Below are 21969 nucleotides of genomic sequence, written 5' to 3'. Positions count from 1 at the left end.
TTGTGTCTTTTATAAGTAGGGCCCTACCAAATTCGCGGCCATGAAAAACGCATCATGGACGTGAAATCTGGTCTTTTATGTGCTTTTACCCTAGATTATACAGATTTCATAGGGGAGACCAGTGTTTCTCAAACTAGGGGTTCTGACCCAAAAGGGAGTTGGCAAGGTTATTTTAGGGGGGTTACGGTATCGCCACTCTTACTACTGTGCTGCTTTCAGAGCTGGGTGGCCAGAGAACAGCGACTGTTGGCCCGGCAGCTCGCTCTGAAGGCTGAGCCCCACCAGCAGCAGTGCAGAGGTAAGGGTGGCAATACCATACCATGACATCCTTACTTCCGTGCTGCCGCCTTCAGAGCGGGGCGGCTGCTGACCAAGGGCCCAGCTCTGAAGGCAGCAGTGCAGAGGTAAGGGTGGCAGTACCATACCATGCCACCCTTACTTCCGCGCTGCTGCTGGCAGCTGCTCTGCCATCAGAGCCGGGCTCTCGGCCAGCAGCCGCCACTCTCCAGCCACCCAGCTCTGAAGGCATCGGCAGCAGCAGTAAGGGTAGTACTGCAACCCCCCTACAATAACCTTGCGACCTCCCACCCCACAACTCCTTTTTGGGTCAGGACCCCTACGATTACAATACCATGAAATTTCAGATTTAAATAGGTGAAATTGACCAAAATGGACTGTGAATTTGGTAGGGCCCTATTTATAAGGGTGCATCCACACTGCAAGAACTACACGTTGGCTGTCTGCCCGAGCTAACTTGTATCTAGCTAGCTTGGACAAGAACAGGAGTGAAGACTGGGGAGCCAAGTATGTACCCAGATCTGTGCTGGGCTTGTGCTGAGGCCAATGTTGTCTTCACTATCCTCAATACCCATGCAGCTGGATTCAAGCTATCTTGGGTTGACAAGCCTGTGCCTAGCTTTTGCTGCATAGACCTACCCTTGGCATCTATGGTGTCTATCGTACTGTCTGGGTGCATTAAAAGAGTCACAAAAACCAGGCCAGAGGCACAACAAGATGGAAGAGATGTAGTTACAGAAGGTACAAATCCAGGAAGCTGGCCAGCATACACATGGAGATAAAGGAGAGTCAGGAATAGCTTCTGAAATTGCTGTTGAAAAGAAAGAGGCTTTAGAGAGCCTAAATGAATAAAAGCAGCTCAGTTCATTTTATGGTGTCACTTGTTTTGAGGGCAGAGGCTGACCTCATGTTTGTGAGAGCAGCACATAGTCATACAAAGCAACAATCTGTAGGCTGCATTGTAGACATAGCTGGAGCGATGGAAAATGTGAAAGCAAGCAAAAAAAGAGAAGTGACTGGTGCAAAGACTTGAACAAGACTCAGCAGCGTTTGCATTCAATTCGCTTTCAGCTGAAGACGGGGAGAGTCTGCTGCCTACAAAAGGCAGTGCCAACATTTAGCTAGACTGGGCTCCTACTGAATAAGAGATGTTAGTGAAGGGGATACTCAGACAGGCCTCGCTGCTCTAGGGTGTGGAGTAGCTAAGCATATGCCCTGTGCATTTATTAGTTCAAGTAAAGGCTGAGGCATTAGAGAGGATGTAGTTTAGGATAAAAGACGACTGTTTAAAAACAGCCAAGGAAATTTTGGCCATTTGAGAAGATAGTGTCAAGCAGACTTCAAAGGAAAGGAAATTAAGAGTGAAGGAGGGAAAAGGGGAGATTGAGCTACAAAGGAATGAGGTCTCGTGTCAGCCTGGCTGTCCAATGCTCAAAGCATCAACAGGCTCTGAAAACGGCAGCATCCAACTTTGTACTAGGAGAGGAGAAAAGCTGCCCCCCTCTTCTGTCCTGCTGGGCAAATGGAGTCTTGTCTTTCCTCTTCCTCAATCTCCCCTCCTCTCTGAAATGCAAGTCAAAGAATTGGAAGATACTTTTCAAAATATCAATTGACTTAATAATCAGTGCCTCAGATGTGACCTAACTTAAAATGCAGCACAGGAAGGGAAAAGAGAATCTTTTGAGATCTCACTGGTGGGGTAAAAGAATCTGTTTTGATGCAATCTACACAATGAATTTAACCAGAATTCATTGTCTGCACCAGAGGAAAAGAAAGGAATTCAGCTTTCCCACTATTAAAAATAGCAAAGTCAGAATGTAAACAGGTTTTCAAGATGCTCAGTGGACATTATGCACTGTGGAGAGGAGAAAAATGTAGGTAGCACTAAACATGATCCTCTTAAGGGAGATAAAATCCACTGCATTCATATAAGAAATACAGCACTGAAGGGGTGAAATGTTTCCCCTTGATTTCTGTTTTTTTAAAGGGCGAGAAAAGCTTCTAGCAGAATCAGATACTTGCTGTTCAATACAGAGAGCTGGAGCTAGGAGAATCTGTGTTGAAAGTTTACACAGAAAGACAGGCCATGTTCAACACTGGTCATCTCCTCCTCCTGAAAACCAGAGAACAAGAATGGCCCTTTCTTCTCCCTCCTGTTTGTGCAGCTGTAGACTGTTGGCAGGAGGAGAGTAGGGAGAGAGAGAGAGAGCCTGAATTCTGGGGAGGATGACAATGAGTTCTTGGGAAAAGTCGACTATCTCCCAGACCTCTGTATTAGGGCCAGATGCATGTTCAGATATTCCGGCAGCACACTGTGCTCCTCCCTTTCCTTTTTCTTTTATAATTAGGGTCTAGTTCTGAGCAGCTTTTTTCTTTTTCTGGTAAATGCTGGAAAATCCTGCTAGTACAGCAAAGAAAAAACAGCCCTTTCCCAGCTACTCTACCACACAACTGCGGAAGCAGCTTCAGCAGCACAATGGAAAAGACTAAATTTTGCAACTTTTAGCAGGCAGAAATGTCATTTAGAACCAGCCCGTCTATCAGGTGTATGTAATTACACGTGTTTCTAGCAACTCGAACACTGAGCCTCCTTGCTAAAGGCAATTAAGAGGCATCTCACTGAAAGATTTCCAGCTCTTATCCAAAAATCTGTTCAGCATCTTAGTTTTCAACTCCATGACATTTTAAAAAAAAAAACAGCGTTAACAGGTTGTTGCTTTAAGGAAAGGTAACTGCTTAAAGCAAATGCTGGAGACCATTCTGTCACCAAAGAGGTTGAGCACAAGCAGCAATGCAAGCTCCATCACGCTGCGCTGCCAACATGCCTCAGCTGATTGCTGCCAGCCGCACCTCTTGGCCTGTGAAGCAAGTTCAATCTCCAGGGCCTGTTCAGTCCCTGATTTAAACGCTAGCCAATATTGCGGTGTGTTTTTTGAATATAAGGGTCCCCAATTATAGTGCAAGATACAAACTAAGGTTGTACCATAGAAACATGTCTGGTGTCAGTCTTTATTTTACCTGAATATACATTTATACAGGCCATAATAAAAAGGCTATTATGCAACAGTTCAGTGAGTTATTACCTAGTTTCAAGAATAATGCATGCAGTTACAAAGGAGAGGTAGAAACACTGTATTAAAGACCTAAAAATACAAATATTATATAAATAAACACTTTCAAATTAACTGTTGGAATTTCATACAGATAAATAAGGGTAAAAGTACATTACGTTGTCAAAGTAAAGGAAACACATGGTTATCAGTACACTAAAACAATACTGATGCATGAGAACTGTACAACTTTGTAAAATAGTTCAGACCACGGTATCTAAAAGAGGATTAAAATGATTTTGTCCTGGAGAATGGTTTATTCAAGTATTCAAGCAGTTGAGTAACCCCCCAAAAAAACTTCCAAAAGTAAAATATAGGAACCATTCCAGAGAAGATGATCTGCCTAAATACTTTGTGAATTACTGTTCTGATGATCTGAAGGGATGCTTGAAATGATAAGTGCTTATGAGGCTATCGGAAGCTTCCCACCTCTCCCTAAAAATGCACACACAAATACCCTGATTTTTCACGCACTGTATGTAGAAATCCCACATCACTAAATCAGCATCCCAATTCCCAACCTATTTCTAGTCTCACACGGCTCCTAACAGAGCCTCTCAGTTTACAGTATTTGTTTTAATACTGCCCAAGGAACAGGATTCAGAGAGCTGCTGTTATACTCACAGAGACTGCAGGCAATAATGCACATACTGCATGCACAGCAAAAGATGCAGCCAAACCTATTTTGAAAGCAAACAACCAGCAACTCAAAACATTTCCATTACTGAGAAAGTCTGTAGCAGTGGTTACTCAAGTATTAGATAAATAGGTATAAAATGGAAAGGTTCACATGAATACAAGTTTTTACAGTTTGTCTGAAAGTCTTCTAGAAGCTACACTGGAAATTCTGAAAAGGATTTTATATACACTGAAATAAAACTTTTTCAGCTGAGTCCATTGTGCCTTTTCTCATTTTTTTTAAATTAATAGTTCTTCAAAAATGAATGTACAGTTGCTTTAGTAAATTAGTGCAATACAAACTGTTTTGGAAGAAGAGCATCAAGTTGTATCCACATCAGCTGATAAAACTGTTTGAGGATTTTGAAGAGGTGAAGCAAAATTTCTTCCATTGACCTCTTCCTCTCCTCCTTTAAAAGGGACTTACTTCCCATCCTTCCTCTATTCACTGATGAGCTGTATTTACACGATGTAAGCTCGGATCCAAACAAGCTTAGCCAAAAAAGCTTCAAATTGCAGGTTTATACATTTGGAATTTCATACCTTCATTCAACAGTCTGATACTGGCAATTAAAAAACAGTCTTCCACAAACCTTTGAGTGGAATCTCCCTACAGAAACACAGCTTTGCATACTTTGTGAAGAAGGATCCATTCTGAATAGTCCTTACTAAGGAAAATAAAATTGATCGTTGTAGTTAAAAGTACATGTACAAAGTTCAGTTAGAAAGTGAAGACTGATTTCTTTTAAATTCTGCTGCTAGGAGGAAAAAGGGACGAGTGACTGTATCAGTAAGGCAGATTTTCGATAAATGTACTTTTGGATTTTTTCCTCTTTGAATTTCACTGCTGTTTCTTTGGTAGTCACCACAGAACTTTAAAAACTGTCTTCCACAGAGCAGTGGGACAATGACAACAATTAAGCTGTAGCAAAAAAAAAAAGTTCAATGTCACTGAGTGGTCCCTTCTGTTCACACCGCCTGGTCCTTGGGGTACAGCTAGTGTTCATATACAGCCACTGTGCTATAGCAAAGTGCAGAGAGCCGTCGCTCAACACTAGATTTATCTGAAAAAAACCACAAAATTATAAAGTTACAGTCAAGTTCTGAACACATCAAGCGCAAATTAATTTCAATGCAGAAAGAATAAAATCATTGCATCAAAACAGACATGGCTCTTCAGGTTATGTAGCAGCATCAGCTAAGGACGAGCATTTGAAAACCATCCAAACTGGCTACTCCTCTCATGCTTGCTGCTTTTATAGGCTATGCCTAATCATGAAATTACAGATTTATATATATTTAAAATATATACAAATGTAAGTGCTCATCTTACACTATAGGTGCCTCCCCCATGAGTTAAATATACAAGGCAGATAATAAATATCAGACAAAGAAAGTTCATCTGCATTCAGAGGATTTTATTAAGAAAGTTAAACACAAAGCTCAGCACAGTGATTTTTACCCACTGTTTGTGTTTAGTCTTGTTTCAGAGTCCAGCATTTATCCTTTGGATTTACTTTTTAAATTGAATTTATTACAAATCTACTTTTGCCCTTCATTTGCCCAGTTTTCCACTTTTGGAACATAGATTTGTTCCTCTGAGTTCTTATGTTTTAAAAGCTCTTGTCTCAGTCACCAGTAATAGCTTCTGCTACAAGTGCAATACTGGGAATGGCTTTGTGCCTTGAGATGTATGGATCAGGATTTGCCTTGTGAAGAGGCTTTGTATGGATTGCCATGGATTGGCAAACAATACTGGAGGTGAAATCCTAGCTCTACTGAAGTCAATGGCAAAGCTCCCATTGACTTCAACTGGGCCAGGATTTCACCCAAAACGTTAGACCCGTTTATTCTGTTCTCCACAGCCAAATGTTGCTATTTTTATAGTAAAGAAACACTTTATGCATTTTGAAGAGAAGTACAGGATCAATTTTTTTACGCTCTCCAGAATTTTCAGTTACTACCAAGGTACACAAAATACACTCTCCAAAATAACTTACATTTGTGAACATTTTCTATATCTGCAGGGTCCTGCAGTATCTTAGTCAGTCCTTCCAGCAGCATGGCTGCTTTGTGGTATCGAAATGTAATATCTTCTGTCTGCTGAAACATCTCGTCTAGTGCTGCTGACTGAACCTGGAAGCATTCATTAACATAAGCTATATGAATTGTTCTAAGCAAATACGATTATAAAAAGTTGTCTCGGAGAACTGACAGATAAATGAGCATCACTCTGTGGATACTAATTAACAGTGCTTCTGTACCTTAAATATACTGGTCTGGTTTTATAATTTTTAATATAATCTTATGGTGACGTTACAGGAAAGTAAGTTTCTGTGTGGCATTAGGTGAAAAGAGTCCTGCATGTATAGATGTGAAATGCTTTATGTTCCTTTACTATTAAGCATGGTACAATATATATGTACATTTCAAATTGTAACTACTCACATATACACACCTGTTATCAAGCTTATTTTATTTGTGAGGGAGACAAGCTAATTTGTATGTGGCTACTGAATCATGAAGGTTAAGTACAGTGGATACTTGCCAAGATCTTACATCTAACACCACTATTTATCCAATTCCGTTTCACCAGAACTTCCCCTTATCTGAAAGGTAAGTCAGTCTCCTAATGCGATAAACTTGCTGCACCTTGTTCCCGGGATTATCCAAATATCTGTGTACTCAAAACTTGTCAGATACACAGATACCTTTTCCCCATGTTTCTTTATTAACATTTTTATTTTGTATAGACCTGCTGACATGCTTCTCCAACCTAGGAGTTCCCCCACTCTAAACAACTCCCTAAACTAAAACCAGTTGATTGGGAAGCTGTGTGTGTGTTCTGTTTCTGTGCTTCAGTAAGCTTTATTGTGTGATATTCCAGCACACAGAACCCCATCATGGACTGTATAGCTTAGCAGTGCATTTTGTAGCGTCTATATACAAAACCTGCTGATGTGTGGGAAAACCTCAGAGCAACCGTATCAGCGAGGAACTTCAGAAATGATTTGGGGGAAGATTACATCAGCCCAGGCATGAACAGGATTAAGGCCACACATGCAGTGCTGTCTGGTTAGATTAGAGATGCGTGAGAGGAGGTTGTGCCCATCACCAAGTGTTACTACTTTTACTGATCTCAACACCCTAAACGTAGATGAAAGGAATGATTTACCATTTCCACAGCACAGTTGTAGATGAGTTTCTCTGCAGTTACACTGTTGATTTCATCTACAAATCTTTGCTTGTCAGAGAAGAAACGATTCAACTTTTCTGTCAGCTTCTTACACATGGTGATGCAGAATTTATATCGTTCATTCAGAGTTTTGACAACTGGAGAAAGTCAGTGTTAAGAAGAGGTTAAAACATTTAAATTCAACTTTACAGGGTAGCTTTCTAATCAAGTGAGTCTGTTTATCTACTGTGTCATTTTTGCTGTCGGGAGAGTATATCAAATAATTTTCACTTCATATTAACAATTACCCATTCCCTAACCACTATCACCATCTTTTTGTCATAGTAATTAAGCAATTCTGTGTCTGCAGTTCTCTCTCTCCAGAAGTACAAGTAAGCACGGTCAGTTCTGGAAAGCGCTAAGACACCTCTTTGCGCAGCTGATTTAGTCAAGGTTTCCTGAATGACTAGTACAGCTGCAGCCAGAAAAGGAGTATGGTGTCTGGCCACAGTGAGATCCTGAATGTTTCAACTTCATTCTTTTCACTGATGGGCCAAAGAAATGTCAATAAGTCACAAGCAAAGGAAATCAGTGTCCCAAAGCAATGGCTGCATATACCTTGTTTAACAGCAGTGGATGGGTTCAGGTTTCCCGATTTGATCTGTGCTTTGGCCAGATGCAGAGAAGATGCTAGTAGCTGTGCTGCTTTCATATACAACACCAGCTGCTCTACTTGTCTGGAAAAAAATAATTTTAGCATTTCTGATGTTTAAAGATTTTCTTTTTTTTTAAATGAAGATATTCAACCCACAGCCAGACGCTCCCCACACTATGTGCTGACAAGAAATAACTGTCGGGGAGTGAGGAAACAGGTACAAAAATGACAAAGCACCCCTGGCGCTCTGTGCAGCACTGGTTGTGAGAGAACCCATCTCTCTGGCCAGGAGAGAGTGCACATATAAACTTTGTTTTCATGCACAAAATAGAAGAAACCCAATTTGTTGTTTGTAGGTTAATTACATGAGGCCAATGTCCTTCCAGAAAGCCCCTGCTTGCACTTTTCTCGAGTGTCCTCACACTCTCCCCACCCCAGGGGTTACTTTCATAATTCCAACATTTGGGACCATCACACACACTAGTTCTTTTTTTGCAGGAAGGGAGAAAACTGAAATTTCCACTCCCATCACCAGCATTTTCACCTTATTTCTCCTCACTTCTAAAGGTTTCACATCAGGACGGAGCTGATTCTCTGACAGAGGCTTAGATGCGACTCCCTTTGGAGCTCAGTATCGCTGCTCCTGGTCAGCCAGAGATGGTTACTGATGAAGTCATGCAGAGAGCTCCCCTTTCCCCATAACTGAGGATGTGAAGACTGGAGCTCAGATTCCCAGGCATGACGACATGTAACACTGCTCTAGGCAGCAGCCGCCAACCTCGCCCTTCTCTCATCTGACAGTTCAGAGAAAAAGAAACAAGCCCCCACCCCCCAACGCTTTCCCTCTTCCAGGATTCCTAGTTATTCACCTGCCAGCCCATTTCAGTCTTTCCTCTGCCACCCTGTTTCTGGGCCTTTTTGCTTTTCAGTTGTTAAAAAAAATGTTCATACTACCACCAAACGTTCCCTAAAGCAGAAAGGTCACTTCTGACAAAGTCAGAATGAGGACGGTCATGCGCAGACATACGAATTGATCTGAAATTCACTAATTCTAGAACAACTACTTAACCAAATACCTACCCCCATTCTTTGCTTAGTTGGCTTATCTGATCAACCACCACGCTCTCCTGAATCTGATACAATGACACTGCAGAGGTGCACAGTTCTGGGTTTCCTCCCCGTACTGCTGTCAGGTCCAGTACACATTCTATAAAAGTCAGCATCGTGTTCAGATGACGCAGTGTATCCGTATGTTCTCTCTGTCAGAAAGAAAGGAGAAGACAATTTAATCACAATAGGCCATGTGGCAAATACATGGCAGCTATCTGAGGAACAGTCAGCATCTCGGCAACACTGTGCAACACACACACTATTAATACCAATAGCAGGAACTCAAGAACTCAGGCAGATCCTCAGCCTTATTTCCATCATTTCTAAGTACTTGTTTATTGGCATTAAACATGACAAAACATTAATTTTTCTGTACCTCCATTAATGTTTCCTCAGGCAGTTCAGGAGCTTCAAAAGTGATAAAACCCTCTAAGCTGGGAGGTGAAGTACCGTAAGACATGTACTTCAGACTTGGAGCTGCCTCTGCTCCAGGAGGAGATGACCCCATATAAATACCGGGAGGGGAGCCCATATATACACGGCCACTAGTAGAGCAGAGAGACCCTCCAGAACTGTTTGATCCAACTATAGGAAAAATAAAACACACTCAGTCCAAACAGCTTGGTCCAGGATAAAGCAGAAGTCACCACAAATTCACCTGGGGGAGTTTCTCGTTATGCTTTATACCATCTGTCCAGTACCTAAGCAGCATTCCTTATTGGACAGTGAAGATTTATAAAATGGGCATTGTGAGAAGAAAAGGTGATTGGCTGACAAGGATTCTGACTGTAGGTACCCAGTCAAATTCAACAGACAGAATCAAGTTCACAAAAAAGCCCTTATGCAGATATGCTGGCCATCCACACTTCAAATGGAGGAAGGCATTTAGCCTGTTGGCGTCTATATTTCAAAGCACACACTAAGGTGTGCTGGAATCCAGTATGCTTCCAAACCCTGTGCATTATTATTGTTAAAAATCTACTTTTTTATATCTTGGAACAAACAACCGTGTATGCCATCTGAAACAATGTTAGATCCCATCACAGACATGGCATAGACTGTCACAAATGTACACTGTAGAATGTTGAACTAGCAGCTCCATCCCTCTTTTATGGAGAGAAAAGTCAGAGGACAGACTGACGTTCCTCTCTAGTCCTGATTATGGTTTAACACTTGCTACAGCATTGTCCTGAGGCCCTACTGTGCTATGCACCTTACACACACACACAAAGAATCAGGTCCCCATTCCAAAAAGCTTACAAATTTAGGCATTACATTTGCCAAAGATGCATTGTTTTAGGGGTGTCTTACCTGAAGTTGTTCTAGTTCTGAGGACCATATGGGTGCAAGTAGGAGGGGTAGCACTATTTGGAGGGGAACCCACAGTAAACATTACTGCCCTAGAACTTGCTCCAGTTCCCATGGAAGGAAGTGCCATTGCAATTCCACAGGCCCCTGCTGGAGCTGGAATAAAAGGTTGACATGGTATGTTAGTCCTTATGATACAATATACACCACTCTCTGAAACAGAGCCAGACTTTGGACTAGACTGGGGAAAAACGAGGGCATCTTTGAAGCCTGACAGCAAATAATACCACATGCCGAAAGTAGTGCTGGGCCCACTTAGCTGAACACAAACAGAACTAAGATGCACCCTTAGCTTTTCACATCTCCTTCCAAGTTCCACTTGAAACTAAATTTGCTCTTAGCTCTAAACTCTTCTCCTCGGGGAAGAGAACTGGAGATGACTTTTGAAAACCTGGAGACAGTGCTTAGACCCTATGGAAATAGATGCTATTGAAAATAAGACAAAAAGCAGTGCAGGAGGCTGAAAAAAATAAATAAATCAGGCCTCCATGGATAGCCCCCTGGTTTAAAAACAAACAAACAAACAAACAACAAACTTTGGGAATTCTAGCCATAAGGTTGATATAGCATCCTCTGTTGGCTGGCTTATGGAAGGCACAACCACTAGCCGTAGAGGATAAGACAAGCCAGCACATTGGAAACTAATCTCCATGGGAAAAACAAGCTGGAATAAGAAGATGGAGTTGCAACAGAGGTAGTGAAAAAAACCCCAAATGAGCACACACAGTTCTGATATTTTTATCATCAGGGCAGTTCTGGGATGCTCCTATTTACAGACAGCGCCCAACTATATATGGTGCTTTATAGAGATATTCAACATACACATGCAGAAATCTTCTGAAGAGTTAATGGTTGTGTCAAAGTATTATCAGAACCATCATTAGTGTTGGTGACACAGCAACCACTCTAACCAGTGAGAATGTCCATAAAATCTCCTAAAACTGATGGAATGATAATTTGGTTGTAGGCTTTAAACTAAAATAATATCTGAATTAATCTGTTCTTTACCTGTATCCATTGGTCGCTCAGTATTGAGGCTGTCTGTGCTGCCCTGATATAACTGGCCACCAAGGATAGTCTTCGCTTGTTGATCTGACAACTTCCCAGTACTGACAGATCTACACAGAAAAGCAAATGAAAATGGAAAAAATTCTCAATGTAGCTTCCTCTGCACCTCACAACCGAGGGGGGCTTTCTGGGAGATGTTACACATCTGATTTCAATAATTCTCTGTAGTATCAACACTGAACTTCCTGAAATAAAACTGACTACAATATGCAAATACCCCACAGGTTAAGAGGGTATTTCAAGTTTAGCCATATTAAGTTTATCAGAATTCTGAAGTAAAAACTGGAAGGAGGCTAATGGTGGGGACTAGAACTCCAAATTTAGATGATCAAAACAAATAAAAGGGAACTTAACAGCAATACGGTGAAGCAGTCTAGGAAGTCAACATTTTTTTTTTTTTTTACACTGCAGGTGAGGTTTCTGTGGTACACACTAACCTCCAATGTCTCCATAACAAAAAAATATCTCAAAACAAACCACAGGCTATAAATTGCATGCAACAGCACTCTGGTTTATAGAACTGCCATGCTGTTCTGAGACAAGTTATGCCTACACAACGTCTGCAGTTTGTAAACAGATATGATTTCTACCTGCCAAATGGAGCCTTGCTGTGCTGTTCTACTGCCTGGTTTTCACTTCCTTGTGTCGAGTGGAAGTGTGTGACATCCCTCGGGGCCGTCATGTCTTTAGACTGCAATGGGACATCCGCCGAACCCTGACGACTAACCAAGGCCAGCAAGTTTGAGGATGCTTGAGTCTTCGGTATCTTGAAAGGAGCAGTTGCCTAAACAAGCACTGAATCTGGTTAGCATACAAGCGAGTACTCTCAGTTACTGAGATAGCTGTAGGTAAATACTATATCGTAACAATGTTTTTCAGACAGAATTAAGTTTAAGTTTAACAAACCTTAGTGGGAGAGCCAATAATTGTTGGTAATGGAGTTTTAAACAGCCAGTCTGAGCTCCTAGGCGATGATCCCATGTGTTTTGTAGGTGATGTTCCCAGGCTGACTGGCCTACTTGGCTGTGGAGAGTAGCTATACCCATACCCTGCATATGATGGGCATACAGGGTCTGAATGTTGCTTTCGAAGCTTCTGTTTGTTCTGGTAGATATCTGTTAGAGTTGGAGCACTCTGCAGCCTGGCTCCCATCAAGAGGGACTGCGGTGATTGAGACTGTGGTATTGGAGAACCTGTGGAGAGGCACCAAGAAGAAAGTGTGATTCTGCTAGCAGTGATTTCAAAACAGCCCTACAAAAAATGAAACATTAAGCTCTGAAGTTAATCTGAAAGGACAGAGTTTTATATTGTTGTGAGATATGTTTGTTCATCAGCTGGCAGGAGGAGTGGATTCAGAATGCCAACCGCCCGAACTAAAGGCTAGACATACATCGAGGAGTGATACACAACATGGTCAATAGCCCAAAGGGACAGGATTTCAAGGTGATAGCTGTACTGGCTGCTTCAGTACCTCTGGAGAGTTGAGCCATAATAAATGAAATGGTCAGCTCCAGCAGGTACAGCACAACACGGGCTTAACTCTCAATTAAAGCAGCCAAGAGCCTGGATAAAAGAAAGAGTAATGGAATGACACTATTGTATATAGTATCTGAAGGGAACATTTTTTAGGACAGTATCACTGAGAAGTTACTTTACACGATGACAGTAATTACTAAAGGAAAGCTTTTCAAACATGACATTACTAAAGGTGGAAATGGGTAAGAAAAAAAGCACAGGAAGTGAGGAAGGGAACCCACCCTTCTGACTTTTTCCTATTCTGATAATCTTTTGATCATAAGTTACAAAAAAGTGATTTAAAGTGGCTTGCTTCTAAGTTTAATGAAAGCGTCTCCAATCATAAAAGGCAACTCATCTCATGGCTTCTGCAAAGAATGTAGATACTAGCGATGAAGTGAGCTGTGGCTCACAAAAGCTTATGCTCAAATAAATATGTTAGTCTCTAAGGCACCACAAGTCCTCCTGTTCTTTTAACAGGACAGGGTAATGCAAAGGGCTATTACCTGGATCATTTGTTTTCTACCCTCCACCCAATGGAATACTGCTTAAAACCCTCCATGCCCCAAACAAGTCCACTCCTTGGCATGAATGTCAGGTTTTTCTTGCGCAAACCCAGACCAAGGAACTTTAGGACCCATTTGGTTAAATAATGAGCTTTGAGTAAGGAGTGTTCTCTCAAAGTTGCATCCAAAAAAGGGTGCCCTTCCTAAAGGGGGTATTTTCTGTCTGTGCAGCTGAAGTTCCAGATGGATCGTTAAAATGCGATGCTGTAAATTCTAAGTGTTCCTAATGGGAATGCAAGTAGTTTGTTAATATCAAGCTTCAAACTCAAAAATGACCAGTTATCAATGCCATCAATTATATAGATTGAAATTTGATGGCATCCTCTTATCTTTCAGATGAGGTATTGCACCAAGTGAGGATTGTACATAATACTGAAGTCTCATGGTCACAGCCTTGCAGATAACATGTACCTCTTCACAATCTTAAACAACTCTGACAGTGAAGTGCTAACAGTTTCACTTATTTTTAAGTCAAGTTGCAGAACTTTGAAAATATAGCACAGTGGTTAATTTCTTCGCTTGTTTTTCATGCTACACTGTATAGTAGCATGGCAATGTATCTGTTTCTTAAGAGGCAGCCAAATCAACAGGTTTTTTGAACTCTGGTTCTGTTTCATAAACTGGTGCTTCCAAAACCACTCATCTTAAACCTTCTTCCAAGTTCACGCAATGAAGTGCCTGTAACTTTTAGCCAAGTCTTTTAATTACCTTATGAGGCCTACATTTACTATAGTTAAAGTGACTGCTCTACCTCACCTTGATTTGATTCCATTCCATTAAGCAATGACTGTTTTGGAAATAACCTGCTTGCCCACAATTCCAGAGTGCTCATGTCCGATTCTCCCTCTGAATTCGGAGTCAGCAGTTTTGATTGCCTGAAATCCCTTCACTCTTCTGCTGGAGAGTTTAGAAACTCATCATCTGTCACTTCAGAAATCCAAGTCTCAAAGAGCCACTGGCTGATTTTTTTGAATTCAAAGTTTTTAGATTCTTTTGTAAATTGCTCTCTCTCCTTCGTTGACCGAAACTACTAGTTAATTACACAAGCTCTACATACCTGCTTACATTTCAATTCCTCGGAAATGGTGGTGGTATTTCACTTTATCTCTGGGCAGCCATGATTTCCATGGCATTTGAATACCCATTTAAATGCTTAAGACAGATAATTACCATTAAAAATACCAGAATCTTTTAATATTAAGAAATGGTACAAGTTAAATATGAAAAGGACTTAAGCAGTTCATTAATAAGAGGTAAAAGAATTTAAATACTCAAGAGGCTATAAAAAGAAGAACTGAGTTGTGGCAGGGTACTTGTTTAAGTGAATTTGTTGCTGGCACTAAATGAACAGTCCTAGAAAACCCTATTTAAGTCAAGAACAGATACACGTACAACTTGAAAGTGGCTTAATCATATTCTGGAGGGATCATCTTTTGAAGCAAGAGGACATTTCAGTCTGCAGACCTAGTCACATTCCTTGATCTCTGTGGAGACTGCTAATATGAATACTAAGGGTGCTAGTTATTTTTGTGACATGGAAGCACCGTGGACACGGAACTCATTTCACACAGGCCGAACAGTTGTCAGATATTAAAAAATGTTTGGCTACTAGCTACATTTGTCTTAGAAGTGAAAGAGTTCATTACCGGCGGCAGTTTTGGGAAACAAGTTTCAAGTAAACAAAAAAAATTCAACAGCGTATCTTAACATTTAAACATCTTACCTATAGCATAACAGATTTAGATGAAATCTCAGGAAAAACTTCCTATCTTGCTCTTTCACTGGAAGTTTTCAAGAAGAGGCCGGATAGCCATCTTTCTTGGATGGTTTAGACAATAAATCCTGCATCTTGGCAGGGGGTTAGACTAGATTAGGGGTTCTCAACCTTTTTCTTTCCGAGGCCCCCCCAACATGCTATAAAAACTCCATGGCCCACCTGTGCCACAACAACTGGTTTTCTGCATACAAAAGCCAAGGCAATTGCCTGGGGCCACAAGGGCCCACACAAAGCTACGTTGCTCAGTCTTCAGCTTCAGCCCCAGGTGGCGGGGTTCCGGGCCCCAGGCTTCAGCCTATGTGGTCAGGCTTTGGCTCTCTGCCCTGGGCCCCAGCAAGTCTAACACTGGCCCTGCTTGGCGGACCCTCTGAAACCTGCTCACGGTCCCTGAGGGGGCCCTGGACCCCTGGTTGAGAACTGCTGGACTAGATGACCCTTGTGGTCCCTTCTAACTCTATGGTTCTAATTCAGTGTAAGATACCTAACATTTTAGATAGTTCAGACATAAGTGCCCCGTGAGTAGGAGAGATATGGACCAACACTGGTGGCAAAGTCACTATTTAAACCTCAGTTAGAAATGGTGTAGTTTGTTCTTCTGAGCAATTCTTCTCTATCCCTCTTGAGGCTAGTGGAAGGACCCATCTTAAATAGTATCAAATAAAGCATCATGAAGTCCTATTTCCTCCTTCCTCAGTTTGCTGCCTGCATGCCCGAATGATTTATGATGAATTAAGTTTGTTGAATGCCTATAGCAACACTAATGTCAGATACTGGTCGGTTCCCTGAAGGAATGAGGATGGAAATGTTGAACACAGACAGTGATATTTCTTGTTGCCATTTCTCATGACATGCTGATCTATCACAACCACATTTCGAGAAGTACTTTACTGTTACTGATTATATTCCAAGTTCATTTCCATCCTTGGTTAATAACATGCAGGGGACCAGAATAAAGAGCTGTTCTTTAATATTGTGAACTATAGAGACGAGTCAATTCCTTATGGTCTTGTGGATGGACCACATGGATGGAGATTGTAGTATTTAGAAAAGGTACCTAGGTCACCAAACTTACCATGTAACCTTCGGTAAGCCACTTGGGGGTAACGGAGGCACAGAAAGGCTATCTGTAAAGCGGGACTAAAATCCAACTTCATCCAGTGCTTTCAGGTCTATAGTGAAATGGAACTTGGCCTAATGCCACTCACCTGAGGCATTTCTACTCCTTGATTCATGCCCTTGAGGTTGACCACAGCAACAGTGCCCAAGCTGCTCAGGTATGGTTCCAACTAAGCAAATTAAAAGCAAGAATAAAAGTTTACATTTCTACCTTACTGATGAAGGAAGGACAACAGTATGAGAACAATAGATTGCAGGCTTCTTTTAAACAATCACTTAACATGAGCCACTTTTGCAAATGAAATCTAAATGACAAGATTTGAATTTACCAGATACTCTCATGTCAAAGTTATTCCCGATATACCTCCCCTCATTATCTACTGATTTGTGAGCTTACCCAATGGCGAAGGAGAATACGGTCTTGAAGACCCTGTGGACAGCCTGCGTCCAACACCGTGCGCAGTGTCTGCTGGTACTGGTGAACAGGAGCCCATCTTCAGAAAGCCCATGGGGCTGGTATTAGACCGTCTCACCACTGCAGATCTAAAAAGATCAAACCCAAAACAAACTCGTGACATTTTAGGGAGCATATGAAATTGATGCTTATCCAAATATGATTTTAAATGAGCCTTAAACTGAACCCTCTACACCAAACATAAGCAGTATTTTATATCCTTTGGTCACAAAGTGGAATCACAACTTTTGACGCTGCTGTAATATATTACAAATTAGAAGTCATTTACCACAAATGTTCCCAACCTTTGGACAGCTCATTTTACCAGTTCAGACACTAGTTGTAACAGCTTGTGCAATTAAGCCCATAATAGAGCATGGAACCCTGTGAACTCCCATTGCTGCATGCACAATTGAGTGGGAAAGCAGGCAACAGCAACAGACTCCAACACAAATGCTGATCATTAAGGCAGGAAAAGGGAGCTTAGAATATACCCATCAGAAGAGTGAAGTACTGGACCTGGTATGCGGATCAGCTGTTGGGAACAAGTTATTAAAAACAAAGTAAGGCCCTTGCCAAACTGCAGTAGTATAGCCTCAAAATTAGAAATCATGAAAAGTCCAGATAACTGTGATTTTTCGGTTTTTAAAAAGAAAACTAGATTGCAAGTTATCTGTCTCTTGAACCTAAGGTTCTGGCTCCAGTGGGTACCGAAATAAGATAAATGGGCTGGGAGGCTGGAGATCCCATCCTCACATTGCAAATAGTCCTTATGCATGTGGTGGGGTTAATCAGCCAACAAGAAGCAGAGCAATCTGCTGTCAGAGGACCAGAAAGGAAGAAGCTGAGAAGGGAAGGCCAGAGACCTATCTTGTTAAAGGTCTATGATAGCAGCATTTACCTTACTCAAAGAGAAGTAGTGTAGTAAACCTTTTGAAAGGGGGGCAGTTTCTGTCCCAGTCCCAAGGCTCTATAGAATACTGTACAGGATAAAGAGTGAAAGTCTGGGAGTGGGCCAGGAAGCAGCAAGTCTAGTTCGCAAGAAGAGCTTTTTATTATTATGACGCGCTAATTAACAACTCACATACCATAATCTGTCCCTTGATGTTCTAATAAAACAATGCATGCATTCATTAATGTGTGAAATAAGAACAGAAGAACTTATTACTGACATTTCAGTGCATGTCATAATAGAATATACAAAGAAGGACAAGAGAGCAAGAATTCATCCTTTTATTTCCTTGGGCAACATTTTAGAGTGGAAAAACCAAGTTTATTATAGGGTTTCTCTATTTCTCTTTTTCTGAAAAACTCACTACATTGCCAGCCATCTAAGTGCAGATTGTGATGAACTAATATGTTGTACTCATTGTAAAGTCTGTTTTGAATTATTCCGTGCAAAACACTTAAACTCTTCATCTAATTCAGCTTACACAAAAGTAACTCTGGCAGTAATTTACTATGCAAGAAGACATCTTTCAGTGTATAAACACAAATGAAGGCCAAGAGAAAAAGGAATAACTCACCTAGGTGATCCATGGGGGTTTGACACAGGGCTGGCAGTAGATGTGAGATTCTGCTCTATACGCTGATAATTCCGTAACTGAGTGGGAACCGGAATAGGTGCCGTTTCGCTCCGTGGGGACACTGAAGGCTGACATTGTCTGAAGTTGGAAGGTATTGAGAGAGGAAATGACTGCTGGTAAGTGGGTCTCTCGCTAATTTGAACCATTGTCTGATTTAAAGAAAATCCCAGAAACAGGCAAATAAACTCCCGTTTTGCAGACCATGTAGACAACACAGTCTGCAGTTTATCCAAGTTTGGCTCAATCACTTACAAAGCAAGATCAAGACCAGTTTGCCACTAATGAGCTTTTCTTACACTGGCCTATTGCATGCAGAGAACTGCAACGTTAACTGGTAGAATCAATCATGCAGCACAGTCTGCGAATCAGCAGAACTCCATTCCTCCCAGTCAGACTCCTCTGTTCACTACCTTTCAAAACAAAGTGGTTCTAGGAAAACCCACTGTGTAAAGAACAGGAAGTTCAAGAGCAAAACTGACGGGAATGTTTACAAAAGCTACTAAGGCACAATCAGAGATTTCCCAAGAGACATTGAGAATTCATAAAAAGAAAACATGTTATGTAACCAACTCCTACGTGCACAAAATGACCAAAACACCACACCTGAACACTGAACCATTTCATCAAGCTGCAGACAAGTTTTATGTACTTCAGCTAATAAGAGTCAGTGACTTTTGTCTCAAAGTTAGTTTTGATAAGTGGATCAACTTTCTCCATGATAAGAATTTAACCAGCTATCACCACTTTCAAGTAAAAGCATAACTTAAGCACAGTTTCCAATTAACAGATCCCTCCAGGGAAGATCTCTGGTCCCTCATACACACTACCAACTTCAGAGAGAAAAAAAAAAATCAGAAAGATTTAAATCAAACCATTTTTACAAGCATTGTGTGACTGATACTTAATTTCAATTGTTTTCTAATTTATAATGCATTTTTTTATATTAAAAATTGATTCATAGCTTTTCTTCTATCCAGTACGAAGATAACTTGTGAATACACAATATAAAACCTGTTCAAGTTTGTTTTGTCTTTTTAAAATAAAATCCAGTGAGATTTGTCTGTCCTCTTTAAGGTCTTCTTTTCTGTCTTAGATGCCTTATCCCTTCTGTCCCCCATGGCTCTCTCATGCTTCCCCTTGGATAACTATTGTGTAAAACATACCAGCCTGTATTAGGTATTCTGCTTCAGCAGACGAAGACAAACTACCTAAATTTTGTGTAGCATCTTGACGGATGTCCTCTATTCCCAAAAAAACCAATGCTTTCATGCTGACGAAGGAAGCACGGTTCTAGACTAACGAATCTCACACTCTGCTCAATTTTACTAACAGCAAACCAAACCACAGTACAGGAGAAAAACATAGGGTTATTCAGCTGTTGGGGAAATTGATGCATATATGCCAAACATAACAGTATTTTTCTAGAATGTACTTCCTTTGGCTAACCCTGTTGCCAAAGCAACACTCGTACTCTTTTCAAATATTGGTTTCTCACCTTTATAAACTGAAATCCCTCCGCAGGTTTTACATACCAAGAAACTGAAAATCCAGCAGATTACCTCGCATATGGTACTAGTCCTGTGTCCCATAAGGCTCATAACATTTCTTTCCAGAAGCCAGCTACAGACAACTGAATGACAAACTCCACACAGATACTGAAGATTGGGAGAAAGGACCACTTCAGTGTAACCCCCAAAAAGCACAGACTATACGGACCAACTCTTCTAAGCTTGGCCTTAACCCCGAGGGTACCTTCATGATGATGTCCCAAAAATCAGCCTCAGCCTACCTCACCCCTAAAGCGGCAGAAGAGAACCCTTGCTGGGAATCTAGCCTGTGAGCTGTGGTGGGAGCAACAGGGGCATATTTGGGGTTGGATCCACAAAGGAACTGTAGAGAAGATAGTGAGAAAAGAAAGAACGCAACAGTGAGAAGCAAAAGGAAGGGGGGGAAGTAGCAAACAGAGGAACAGAATTGAAGGCAAACTGGAAGGAGGAAAGGACATCTGTGCACTCCTGTGTGTAAGCTAACTCTAGTCAGACAGCAAGGGTCCACCTGAACTAGTCACTTTCAAAAGAACTTGAACTATTTTAATCTTCCAGATGAACCTTCTGTTCCCTCCCTCCACAGTTAGATTTGAGCTGTTCCACCACGCATGTTCTGGTCTAATGAGATGCTCCTCCAAGGAGCTGCAGAAAACCACTGGAAGACAGACTCAGTGATGGAGCAGAGGAGCAGCCAGTCAGCGTAACAGAAAGCTGAGAGCCGCAAGCAGGCAGAAGTGCCAAGTCATCAATTATTCAGAAAAAATTCACTCTCTCAGGAGAAGGAAGTGGCAGACAGAAGTTGACCAAAAGCAACAATTTTTCCTACCCACCTTGCTAAAGCTGAAGGAAATGAGCAGTCACTGCAACCACTGCCTGGCTTTGGTTCTATTGAAATCTGGATTCTTGATATTATTTTGAAACAGCTGCATTCATTACTTTGCTGTTCCATTATATGAAATATTCCTTCCTTATACAGCACTGACTTCCCATTCACTAACCCTTTTAAGGATCTCATGACTTGCTTTACTCTAACACAGTGAGGCGAGGCAAAACAAATGGATAAAACCTCCTAACATATACCTCCTAACATACCATGATCTACAACTCCCCTGGGGATGGCGCTTCCTTAATGATAGAGAGCAGTGCCTCTTCGTGCTGCTATTCAGTGACTAGATACTGTTGTTAATTCAGGAGTTGTTGTGAGCACATTTGAGCAGATAATACTCTGTCAACAGTTTTCTGGCAGTCTCATCAGGCTGCAGAACTCCAGCTCACATTTATAGAAGTTTCTCAGCTTTGCAACAATTAAGATATTCTGCACCTCATCTGCTGCAGTGGTGAATCTGCCAAAAGATAGTAATGAAACCACAGCTTTAGGGGTTACATGCTGAATGGAAGGGCCTAAAGCTTCCGTGCATAGAGGGCAGGCTGTACACCCAGAATCTGTACAAAGGCATCCAGTGGCATGGTGGGGGAATGCCAAGAAGCGGATGCCCCACATCTAAATTCCAAGCACAGGGGGAGCAGCAGTTACTATATCTGTAGCAGTAGCAGGGGTGGCGGCTACGCAGATGCTTCAGGTCGTGCTGCTGGGTTGGGTGAAGTTCTCTCCTCACCTGACCCCACTCCCTCTTAGTTATGTGCAAAGCTCATTTACTTAGACTTTGTACAGAAAGTTCTTCATTTCACCCTAAAAAAAGTGAGTTGCCCCTTTTTCATCTCCTGAATATTAACTATAAAGTCATTTAAAGTCAACATTGTGACTTATTTCCCTGCTCGTCGTTTCATTGAAGAAACATACAGCTATTCTTGGAGGGCAGTGGAAGCCTCCACCCAAAGTCCAACTCTGGGTCTGATTCATACAGTTACACAGTTTAGTAAAATTAAATTAACCAGTCAATGAGAAAAAAAACCATTTCTCCATGGAGCTTAATTATACTTGGTGAA

General features: G+C 41.4%; 1 protein-coding gene across 2 annotated transcripts in view; it reads right to left on the bottom strand.

Annotated features, from left to right (window-relative positions):
• Positions 1 to 3295: 3295 nt before the first annotated feature.
• The window catches only part of ULK2 (unc-51 like autophagy activating kinase 2), a 51660-nt gene continuing 32986 nt past the window's right edge, over positions 3296 to 21969 (bottom strand). The window contains exons 16-28 of one of the 2 annotated variants that reach the window (XM_074974243.1): positions 18416 to 18553; positions 16833 to 16978; positions 16525 to 16605; positions 12368 to 12654; positions 12052 to 12245; positions 11402 to 11511; positions 10337 to 10489; positions 9402 to 9610; positions 8996 to 9174; positions 7879 to 7997; positions 7261 to 7418; positions 6086 to 6221; positions 3296 to 5149 (exon numbers count right to left, since the gene is read on the bottom strand). In XM_074974243.1, the coding sequence (XP_074830344.1) occupies positions 5082 to 5149; positions 6086 to 6221; positions 7261 to 7418; positions 7879 to 7997; positions 8996 to 9174; positions 9402 to 9610; positions 10337 to 10489; positions 11402 to 11511; positions 12052 to 12245; positions 12368 to 12654; positions 16525 to 16605; positions 16833 to 16978; positions 18416 to 18553 (1978 nt within the window). In that variant the 3' untranslated portion in view covers positions 3296 to 5081. Of the gene's footprint in view, positions 5150 to 6085; positions 6222 to 7260; positions 7419 to 7878; positions 7998 to 8995; positions 9175 to 9401; positions 9611 to 10336; positions 10490 to 11401; positions 11512 to 12051; positions 12246 to 12367; positions 12655 to 16524; positions 16606 to 16832; positions 16979 to 18415; positions 18554 to 21969 lie in introns of those variants that run through there. The other variant, XM_074974244.1, reaches the window with a different exon arrangement.

Source organism: Natator depressus, chromosome 17, assembly GCF_965152275.1.
Source record: "Natator depressus isolate rNatDep1 chromosome 17, rNatDep2.hap1, whole genome shotgun sequence".
Lineage (NCBI taxonomy): Eukaryota > Metazoa > Chordata > Testudines > Cheloniidae > Natator > Natator depressus.
This window is presented reverse-complemented; position numbering and strand designations above follow the sequence as displayed.